General features: G+C 50.2%; 1 protein-coding gene across 4 annotated transcripts in view; it reads right to left on the bottom strand.

Annotated features, from left to right (window-relative positions):
• Window positions 1-670: 670 nt before the first annotated feature.
• Pax5 (paired box 5) overlaps window positions 671-11,540 on the bottom strand; it is a 179,938-nt gene continuing 169,068 nt past the window's right edge. For all 4 annotated transcript variants that reach the window (XM_076935048.1, XM_034502772.2, XM_076935050.1 and 1 more), the window contains one exon: window positions 671-6,982. In XM_076935048.1, coding sequence (XP_076791163.1) covers window positions 6,906-6,982 — 77 coding nt within the window. In that variant the 3' untranslated portion in view covers window positions 671-6,905. The remainder of the gene's footprint in view (window positions 6,983-11,540) is intronic.

The raw sequence follows: 11,540 nt of genomic DNA, 5'->3' as shown, positions 1-11,540 counted from the left end.
ATTCGTTTCTGGAGGCTGGGGAGATGGCTCAGTGGTTAAGAGCATTGACTGCTCTTCCAGAGGTCCTGAGTTCAATTCCCAGCAACGACATGGTAGCTCACAACCATCTGTAATGAGATCTGATGCCCTCTTCTGGTGTGTCTGAAGATAGCTACAGTGTACTCATACATAACATAAATAAATAAATCTTTAAAAAAAATTTGTTTCTGAACACACTTTGACCAAGAGCCATCAAGCTGTCTGCCACCCCAGGTAGCTTAGTCAAGGTTGTCAAAGACTATGAATCAGTAAAAACAAAAAAGATCACATTCTTTTTCTGAACTTAAAAAATTACTTTTATTTTAGGAAGCAATAAAATTATGGCAAATATTTACAAATAATTATCTCACATAAAGGTTACATTAAATCAATTCTTCACAAGAAACAGTCACTCATGAAAATACACAGATATTGAAACTACGCCAATCTTATTGCATGTTTCTCCAGCTAATTTAAAACAAAGGTGTTGCAGTCAACCATTTAACTTAAAATAAATCCACAAATCCCAGATTTGACAAGAAAAAAAAGTTAAAAAAAAATTAAACCAGTTTCCCATCCCAGTCCCTCCCAAGTCCCACCCCCAGTCCCTTCCCTTCTCCCAACAAAAGAAAAATAGTCCAACATCTTTGGCAAATTGGCACTGCTGTAATTACATTCAAATATTATCACACACAAAAGCAACACACATCACTAAGGAAAAAAAAGCCACCAATATTTCAAGTCAGTTCTACTAGAAAGAAAAAGAATATAAAACATACATACTTTTAAGAAGCTTTTTGTTTCTCAATCTGTTGGAGACTGATCATCTCCCACTTTCAAAGGCAATTCAATTGTGTGGTTTTATTTATTTTTTGTTGTTTTTTTTTTTTTGTATTTTTTTAAATAATCGTCTATGCAGGCATCACAAACTTTGGCGGATACAGTAGATCAGTAGATATGTATTTCTTTGATGCTGGAAAGGCCCGTCCCTAGGACAAGGTTAGCCATCCAAAAAATGAAGAGCGAACCCCACGTGTCTTCCTGGTGGAGTTCCCTTGGAATGTAATTTGAATTTCTACAAATACTCAATGTCTGAAGGCCACTAGAGGGTGACAAACCAGGGCAGCATTGTCCAGCAGGAGCCAGGGCCACACTCCAGGTCAAAATTCCACCCCCTAACCACTGTGGGGGTGACCCTGCAGCCAGGCAGAGAAGACGCATGCTGGCCGCATTAAACTTCACTGCCCACTACCCACACTGTGCTGGTGGCTTGGGGCTGGGGGCCAGCTCTGTTCCTTTCTGAGCCCCAGGACAGGCTGCTGCTGGGTCTGCTCACCTTCTGCGACTAAAGGCAAGGAAAGCCAGCAAGAGCTGGCATAGGCAGACTCAGCAGTTCTGAGTTTCATGTCCTAGTGTCAGAGTGTGTGTATAAGTGTGTGTAAGCATGTGTGACTGTGTGAGTGTGTAAAAGTGTGTACAAGTGTGTGATCGTGTGTGTGTGAGACTGCGTGTATAAGTGTATGTGTGACTATGTGTATAAGTGTGTATATGACTGTATAAGTGTGTGTGACTGTAAGTATATATATAAGTGTGTGTGACTGCGTAGGTGTGTATGTGTGACTGTACATGAGTATAACAGTGTGTGGATGTGTGAGAGTGTGGGAGGGACTGTGTGTGAGTGTAGGAAAGTGTGTGTGTGTGTGTGTGTGTGTGTGTGTGTGTATGCTCCCTTTTCCATGCACCTGTGCACATGGCATGGAGAGGAAGGCCTGCCTCTGAGGCTCTGAGTCTTGTACGATGTTTAAAATAGACTTGGGATTTATTTTCTTTTTATGTTTATAGCAATTAATTGGCTATTGATTGGTTGGAATGTTCAACTCTCCATTTCCTCAAATACAATAAAATAGTTTCATTAAAATGTATTCGTGCTTGCAAACAAGGGGGGGGGTCATTAAACAGGTTCCTTTCTGTTCCACTCTAAGGGAAATGCACCATTTATAAATCAAAAACCTATCATGACACGTTTTTAGTGGTGCTTTTGGAGGGGTGTACCATCTGCATGATGGTTTGGGGGGACTAAATGCCCATGTGCGGTGGCCTTAGCAGGTGAGCGAAGCCAGGTGGGGCAGGTGAGACTACAGGTTGGTCTCCTGAGGTCAGGCCTTAGAGTCAGTGAGAAGCACAGAACTGCCAAGTTGCTAATCCTTCATGCCGTCTTCCTCTCTGCTTCGCGCTCAAAGCTGTCCAGGCTGAGCTGGATCCATCAAGATGCCACCAAGATGCCATGACATTCCCACAGTGAGAACAAGAACAGCAGCCTGGTGCTGCTCAGGAGTCTATGGTGTGGGCAGAAGACTCTAGAGGTATCACCAGATGGTTGTGGTCAACGTCATCTGATGTACTAAGAGGAACCTCTGGATTGAAACCCGTGACTGGCAGTGACCAGCTTTCTGTCGGTCCTGGAAGTGTCCAGGAACTGGGCCTTGGAGCTGAGGAATTCCCAAAGACAGGGAGAAAGATGGGTGCTTGCTGCTCCCAGCATGCAGCTCAGTCTATAGTGGATGGAGATGCCTCAGACCGTACCTGTGAAAGGGACTCACTATGTGCTCTGCAGCTGGTCCTTGGGGAACAGCCTGAGCTGACAGCAGGGAAGTGTGGATCAACTCTGTGGCTCCCTCATAAATATGCAAAATGGGATCTTGAGGTCCAGGGACAACAAGGGCCAAGGGGCCCAAGGGGCCACTGGGAGGTAGGGCAGACTGCAGGCTAGGAGTCGTGGCCTGACTCTCCAAGTCTCCAATCGTGTATTTTGTTTCCTTTTGAGAAATGCACGTCTTGGAGGCTGAAGCACTGAAGGAATAAATTTACCCAGGTGCACCAGTGTGTGCCTGGAAACCATCAGAGGCAGACTCCAGACGGTGACAAGGCCAGGACCACCATGGAGCTGGTCTCGCTCGGAGACCTATGGGGTTGACCTACCCTAGCCTGGCCTGTGCAGGGGACTCCCGAGAGTCTGTGTGTCACTTGCTCCTAGTATTTCTTTGGGAGTGCTTGGTTTGTTTTTAAGATTTGCTCCCCATGGCTTGGAGCTAAATTCTAGCTGAAATGTCACCTACAAGGAGCTCAGGCTGCCAAAGGCAGGGCAGCCACTCTGGAGCCTAACTCCTCATAAAGGGATTTTACCCTTCAGTGACCTGTGGTCACATCTGGGGCTCTACCCATAGAAAACCAACAGCTCCCTCCATTCCTGCCACATATGTTGTTTCACCCACTGCCACCTCCAAAGTCCAAGTGGCCCACACACCTCTCGCCTCCCTGCCATCTTCTCCAAGTGTTTGTAGAAGAGAGAGAAGAGGGATGGAGGCTTTGACAGGACTATGATGGGTGGAGTCAGCCTATAGACAGCCTTTTCTCTTGGCCAACAGAGTGTTTTAAAAGTTTTCACTATTGAGGTGCTAGTTCACGGGTCAATCACGCTCTCAATACCTGAGGCCACACCATACCCTGCGGCTTTGTACCCTGCCCAAAGCATGGTTTGAATCAGCTGGCCTCAGATATTGCTGTCTTCTGTTTTCTGGCCTATGGATAGTCAAGGTTCTAGCCCAGGCTCTCCTGCACCTTGTCATAGTTTATTCCAAAGTAAAAAGGGAAAAGAAGAGAGAAAGGGGGGTGGCCCGTGGAACTGTTGCCTTATCCTCTGAGGGCCAGAGCAAGCTCATGTCCAGGCCCTGCCAGGGACTGTGGCATGGGCATGGACACACTGTCCTGCGGGCCTCAGGGTGCAGCAGGGAAAGGCTCTACACGGACACTAAGTATTCCATGAATTCATGTGAAGACAGAAAGTTTCAGTGTTAACGGAACCAGCAAGGCTGCCAGTCCCCAGACCCTTCCTGTTACTGGTCCAGTTTCTGGGCTCTCTTTTCCTTGTTGCATGTCTGGGGATTTCTGGAGGACTGAGGGGTGAGTGTCTTCAAGCCATATACTCTGTGATGGGACCTCAACCCTGTGGGCAAAGAATGTGGCTCAGAGATCTGAGAACTCACTTCATTCTCATCTTTACAAAGAGCCCCAAATGTCAGTGCCCCATGGGAGAGTGGAGCACTACACAGCGCTATACGGAGTCGGTCAGGAAGGCTCCATCTCTGAGAAGGTGCATTAGCAAAGGGTTGGTGGGTTTGCTATATAACACAAGATCTCAGGTTGGAGCTAGACAAATAGTATGAAGATATCTTTTTTCACAAAGTTCAAACAGGACCACAGGAGTGAAGGCCCGTGGAGGCATGCCCGGGCCTTCTGCCATGGAGCTGCTAAAGACCCACCCCCCGATTCTGGTCTCTGGCTTTGTGCATCTGTGGTGTGAGGGTGAGGGCTGGAGAGAGCAGGTGTGTGAGCCTGAGAACGCCCTTGTGCCCCTGCATCTCAAGAGCTGGCAAGAGCAGCTTGTGCGTGAGCAGCCATGCGCCTCTGGGGTCTTGTGCTTTTCTTACGTGGCATCCCAGGAACCATGGGGTTGTCTAATAAATACAGTCTCCAATCTGAGGACCAGCAGTGCCTCAGGTGAGAGAGAGAAGACGGAGCTCCTTCTAGGGGTTAGGTCACTGTGGAAGGTGTGTGGAACTGAGCAGCCCATTCAGGGAGGCTGCCCTCTTTCCAACAGCTTGAAACTGCAAGAAACACAGGGTGAACATCACTGTGAGAGAGGGATGGTGGGGACAGGGAAAGAGGAATGGGGGCGGAGCCTTCTCCTACCTTAGCTGACAAGTGGAGGTTGGAGGCAGTCACTCAGCTCCTGGAGGTGGCCTGGGGCTCTAGCTACCTTCCTTTGCCTTGCAAGTTCCCCAGGTACCCAGCGTGCTTTGAGGTCATGGGCCTTCCCTCTGGCATGGTGACTGGGGAACCTTGGCACTTGTACTGGTTTGGAAGCCTAATCTGAAGTGCTGGGACAAGTAGTACCTCCGATGTCTTCACTGCCACCTTCTCTCTCAGGTACAGGAGATGGGAAGATAGAAGTGAACAGAGACCATCACGAGTCAGAAGTCAGAGGCCCAAGTCCCAACCTAGTCACTGCTTAGAGCCTCCACTATTTTGAGCCTTAATTTCTTTTGTCCCATTCTCCTGTTGGGAATATTGAGGCACAAAATACATGGGAAGGAGGTCTGCTTGGCCTCCCTCTCCGGTTCTGGGCTTCCATAAGCTGGGCCTCAGTTCCCCTCAGGGACAAAACTATGTCTTTTTGAAGACCCCCGTTTCCCATTCTTGTTTTACACTTGATTGGAACACTAGCAAGACCTCACAAACTTGTTCAAAAGTGAGGGCTGACCTAGGTGACAGTCACCACCACTGTTCCCTGGGAATAAGGGAGGAAGGACAATCGTGAACTAAGCCTGCTGTCAGCCTAGCAGAGCCTCAGAGATGTGGAGGGTCTGAGGCCCTATAGTACACTACAGCAGGCTCTCTGGGGACACTGTCATGTGAAATGGTCAAGTTCTCCATCATTATTATAATTCAGCCTCAGTTGAGAAGACCGGGGTTCTTCTCTGCTATTCAGAGTTGGCAGGAATAGAGCTTTCAGATGAAGGAATTGTATCACTGGGCACTCCAGACTCAAACCCAACCCCAAGTCACTCACCAATTCCTCGTTGCTTGGCCTGTCCCTCCCCTCACCCTTCCTCTGTCACCCACACATTCCCCTGTCTTTCCCACAGTGAGTTCCATCTCCACCCTTGAAGCAGCAGAGCGACCTGCATGGTGTGAATCAGGCACCTGCCACCATCCCCAGCCACACATTGTGCTCCCCCAAACTGGGCAGGGCTGGGTGAGAGGAAGCTCAGGTCCTAGCTGCCGCCTGCAGGATATGCTGGTCCTCGATGGATGCAGGGATAAGTCCTTTCTGTTGGACACTGTCTCTGTGGCTGGGACAGGCTTGCCCAGAATCCAGTAGTTGGGGTCCCAAAGGACAGTTGTTGGGTGAAGTGTCCATGGCTGATGCCCAAAGTGACCTGAGCCTGGACATGCCCCAGAAAACATATTCAGTTTGGTGGTTCTGGGGGCCAGGAGGACCCCCTGGCCTGGGTCACATGATCTTTTGATCCAGACCGCCATTCAGAGCCACAATGGCTCAGCATCTGGTTAACCTCTTACTTTAGAACGGCAGCTGAAGAATGTCCCGGACATTTCTCTTGGAGTCCCTTGATCAAGAAAAAGACTCTCAACCCTGTGGTGGCTCTGTGGAAATGGAGATAAGAAGCCAAGCTGTCTCCCTGAAGCGTGTTCCTCTTGTGGGAAACCTCAAAGGAGACTTGCACCATGACTACCAGTGAGCTTTCTAGACAGCAGAGAAGTCGAGGGAGCCTGAGGCCAGGCATCCTCAAGGTAGGCACTGCCAGTTTCAAAGACAGCTCTGAGATACCTGCCAGGGCATCAGGGCAGAAGGATGCACAGTGGGAGATGTCCTGGGCTGCACTGTGGGTTGGCTCATCTGCTCTGTCAGACCCTCAGGCCCACAGAGAAGCAAGACGGTATTTACATGGGTGCTGTGGAGCAACAAAAGCTAGCTCTCCTTTCCAGGCCTGCTGTGGCTGAAACGCAGAGATGGTCAGACAGTCAGGCAGACTGGCAGGCCGGGCTTGGCTGCAATGGTCTTCAAAATGGCGGAGACCCTGTCACCACCTGGAGAAGCTCATCAAGTGACTCTGGAAATGGAGAAGGATGGAGAAGTCCAACCTGGATCCCAGGCAGGACAAAGGGGAGGAAGGATGTTTCAAGTGAGTGTGAGATGGGGGTGGGAGATGGAGTCACTGGGCCCCTCTGTCTGTCTTGGGGGATGGGAGGCTGTCTCCATCAATGATACGTGTTGTAAGTGCGTGGCGCCCACATGGCTCTGAGGGTCAGTGGCGGTCATAGGCGGTGGCTGCGGCCGGTGGGGCAGCTCCTCGGGCTGCGGCACTGTAATAGTATGGGGAGCCTAGAAGATACAAGAGAGCACTGAGGTCAAACCTGGGGTCTCCTGTCCACCAGTCTCCCCACCTCTGTCTCCTCTGTCCTCTCAGGCACTGTCCACTCTCCCTCAGACCTCTATCCTGATCTTTTCCCTGAAGTCTGATCAGGCCTGCCTAGCACCACATGCAGACTGAAGACAGGATTCTGTCCTGGCTGCTACGTGTGCTCTCCACTTCCTTTTGAATGGCTTCTGTCTGCTTCCATGTCATCGAGAAGTAAGTTGTTGCCCCTGTGGACCTCAAAGCCCAAAGTATTCAGCATCTGGTCTTGTGAAAACCATCTGAGGCCTTTCCTACAAGAGTAAAGTTTTCATCTGATTGGTAAGAACTCTGTGGTCAAGCCTTGGCTAGCCCGGCTGAGCTCACTGGCCACACTGGCCATTACTCCAGCCATTCTCCACACTATACCCAACATTTATACATGACACCATCATCTCTACATGGGAGTTGTTTCATTCAAATGTAGGGGCCAGAGCCAGTGACCCCGATTATCAGGCTCAGGACTCCTTCCTGGAGTTCCTGGCCTTTGCTCACACTCCCTTTCCTGCCTAGGCCTCCTTCAAGTCCCAGGGCCCTGCCTTCCTCCTCTGGGAACCCTCTCCTATGAGCTCACTTCCCTTCACAGGTTGAGTTTCTCTCCTTTGAGCGCTTCCCCAGCCCAGGGCAGAGAGTCGTAAACAGGCAGGGCTGGGCTCTGGCCTTCTTGCCAGTTGCTCCCAGTTTCCAGCTAAGGGGAAACTGTCCCAGGCATGTTGGCTCACATGTAAAATCCAGGGCTTGGGAGCCTGCGGCAACAAGAGTGGCAGGAGGCCAGCCTACATAGTGAGACCCTGTCTTGGAAAGAGAAATATGAAAAGGAATCTGTGCTCTGGAAAGCTGGGCTTTCAGTAAACTCTGGTGACCACTGACAGAAAGTGTGACTGTTCTGGGCTGGGACATGGACATGGTACAGTGGTGTGTTGGGGAGGCAGGGAGGATAGGGCTCTTCCTGTGACCTCAGGACAGAGTGGTCCCTGGGTTTCTCTCAAGTCTCTGGGCTCTATCTGCTTTTTGGGCACGTATCTGCAGTAGTTACCAGAAGCTCAGTCTATACTAAAACTCTTCCCCAGGGACTTGGGGAGCTAGGGATGGGTAGGAATTGGGGGCCTGGTTGGATTCTCAGAACCGCGGAGGTTAGAGCTTCAAATCTTTCACAGTGAGGAGATGGGTGTTCAGCAAAATAAAAACCTGCTCAGGTCACAAAGCCCCTCAGGGCCAGAGCCTGACCCTGACCCCAGAATGTGTGCCCTTGGTGAGGGATTCATCCACCTCAACACAGTTCAAGGCCGATGATGGAGGGCAGGCTCATTGCAGCACTCTGAAGTTCAGGCCCTATCAGCAGTCTTGTTGGGGTGGGCCTTGTAAGCCTAATTCCCAGAGGGGTCAGCTTAAATTTGTTCTAAAGTGTCACTCAAATCCAAACCAGCCATGACGGCTCTCCCAGATACCCTAACTAGGGGCTGAGCTGTGTGGTTTTCTTCACAGTCCTGACCATGCCTTGGTGAAAGGCAAGTGACTTTGCTTCCCAGGACTCAGTTGTTTGTGTCTTTAAAAGGGGGTCTCAGTGGGGCAAACATGAGGTCACTGTGGAAGTGGTCACTCCTATCTGAGGACTTACACCCATTCACTTTTGTCGGGTAGGAACTGTCATTGTCCCTGCTTTACGGATGAGGATGCTTGGCCAAACCCATGTCTAATAAGCAGTGGGATAGGGGACACTTCAGCATCTTCTACTCTCGAGCTCACTGGCTGATCCACTCCTGTCCCTGACGCAGGCAGGGATAGCATGGGACCCCTCCTTGCTGTTCAGATACAGAAGGCCCAGGCAAGCACACTATACCCAAGAATTCCCGAAGACAATCTCCTGCTGCCTTCAAGGTCACTTCCCCACTCCAGCCCTGACTCAGAGGCATCTGTCAGCCTCTGTTCCTTCCACTGTGGGATGGTGTTTATTCTCTACAGGTCTGAAGATGGCACAAGAATAGGAAAACCATAGGGGCCACCCTCACAGAGGGTCCACAGGGGTGGAAGTGGAGGTAAAGGCTCTAGAGGCTTCCCACGTGAGGTTTCTGGCTCCTCTCAAGGCTCCATTCAAGATCACCCCTCAGGGCTTAGCCACCCCAGGTGGTGGCCTTGGCTGAGGGTTTGATTTACCACAGAAAATGAAAACGTCACTTCGCCAAGTGCTCTGTCTTCCATGCCCATTAGACCTTCCTATAGAATAAACTTGTCCTTCCTTCTGTCATTTTTCCTCTCTAATTCACATTATCATCAATTTACTTCTTGACACAGTCATTCCAGGCTGGCTCAGGGCTGGTTCCCTCTCTAATCCCTTTACAGAGGCCACAGGCGCCCCTATTCTAATCCAAATTGACCATGGCTGGCTTTTCTGTTGCCAGCCCTGCCAGCTCTGCCTGCCTCTGCCACCCCCTCACCAGCCTGAGGGACCCTACAGGATGAAGCGCTGAAGATGGCACTGCCAGTGTTGACTGACTGTGTTGGTAAAGGAGCCTGGAACAGCAGGGGTCTCTGAGGACCAGTGCCAGGCTATGTCTGAATGGGAGGAGTGTGCTGTGGATGCATGTCTTCAGGGGCTCACCAGAACCTTAAGGACACACAGGACAGGTCACCGCATAACTGCCCTCCTCCATCCTAAATCAGAGAAATCTTCAGACTGGGCCTTTGTAGTCTGAACCTGTGAGATTTGTTTGCGGAAATCACTGAGAAGTCTGTGGCAGGGCTGGTGTGATGGCAGCAGGCTGGAGCTATTTGCAAAGCTGTGGTCAAGTGAGTCATGTGTCTTCATCAACATGCAAGCAGGATCCCAGAGCCTGTGCCTCAAGAGCTTCATGTTCAGTGCCTGTGTGAGAGGCTACCATAGTAACCATCCTTCTTTTACCCCAGAACCAACTAAGGTATAGATAGGCTAGTGGCTGACCTGATGAAGTCAGGTTATAGACTCAGGTATGTCTCATGTTTGGAGCGGCCCTACATGATGAATACTCCTCTTGTGCTGGTACTTTTCCTGTGTCATGTGACTTATCTTCCCAGCTTCCCTTGCTGCTGGGGCTCGGGTGTTTTATCTGGGAGCTACCCATTAGTCTCTCTTGCATTGGACACTGGTTGGGAAGGATGCAACATAAAGAAATGGGCTGTGGACTGCATTCAGTAGGAACAGGTGTCAAAGACCTCCATGGCTGAATGGTTGGAGAGACCATCCTGCGATGCTACCAAGCACGGAGGGAAAGTCACATCGTGGCATAATTGATGGGTGCCGGCTGGCAGCAGAGGGGAGTGGGTGCTGACAGCAGAGCAGCCAGCAGTGCAAATGGGTGTGCTCCTGGCTCTGTGTCCCATACCCATCTACTGAGTCTGCCTGAAGATTCTGGAAACCCCTGATGTCCTTTACTAAATATGTGTCTGATTAAACTAGCCAGAGTGGATTCTTGTTGTTTGCAGTTATAAGTCATTAACCCGCTTTTCAAAGCCAGCTGGCTGTCCTCATACACACAAGGCTTGAGTGCCATGGGGCTCTCACCTGTTTCTACAAAGGCACAAGGCCCCCTCCCAGCTGTACCTATTCAGACTGAATTAGTTTGGGAGCTTGAGAGAACCCTATCATATACGGCCTAAGGATACAGTCTCTGGGGTCAAGGTGACACCTTGTGTGACATTTGCTCATGTGTGACCTGGGGTGAATGAATCTGCCCTCACTTCTCTGTTTCTCAGAGATACTAGGATGGCTCCCATAGGACTTTTGAAAGATAAAATGGGACAGCCCACGTGATGCATTTCCTCAGCGCCTAGTACAATTAATAAATGCTCATTTAAGTAATCAGAGTTCTGAGCTGACTTCCTCCTCCCTACCTTTCTCTAGTCCTCCTGAAATCCCTCAGCACTTAACTCAGGTACCTCTGGTTGATGCTTCCTTACCCCCAGCCGGTGAGCTCACAGGGCAAAGCCCGACATTGTGAGCAGTAAACTGGCTTTTACTCAGACTTGAACAGAAAAGCTTCAGCTATCCACCCCTATCCCTTTGGACATGTCACTGCCCTGAGATCGGTTCCAAACTTCTCAAAGTCCCTCATCTGTGTATATTCCACAACCACCTCAGCTCCTGTGCCACAACTGTGTGGTTTTGTCATCATTGCAGTGTCCTCTAAGTCCCCAGAAGTGAGTGTCACTGTTCATCTCTGGGAGGCCTTGTGAAAAGCACACATGGAGAGTTCCCTCGGCAGGTTTTTGTGCCACCCATCAGCTGGATTTCTGCCATTCTTGTGTGGCCTAGGTCATGAAGTCACGTGTAGAAGCCCTGGGTCGGTGTGGCTTTGTACAGAGCCATTCCCACAGGCCCGAGACCAACTTTGAGCCACATTACCTGTGGGTCTCCCTGTAGTACTAGGACCAGGGCTTAGCTGGAGGGGGATTTCCAGGAGGGACTCCTGGGTTTGAGTCTCAGACTATGGTCTCTTTGCTACATCTGCA

Source organism: Arvicanthis niloticus, chromosome 5 (assembly GCF_011762505.2).
Source record: "Arvicanthis niloticus isolate mArvNil1 chromosome 5, mArvNil1.pat.X, whole genome shotgun sequence".
NCBI lineage: Eukaryota > Metazoa > Chordata > Mammalia > Rodentia > Muridae > Arvicanthis > Arvicanthis niloticus.
The sequence above is the reverse complement of the archived record's forward strand: the minus strand, read 5'-3'. Positions and strand labels throughout refer to the sequence as shown.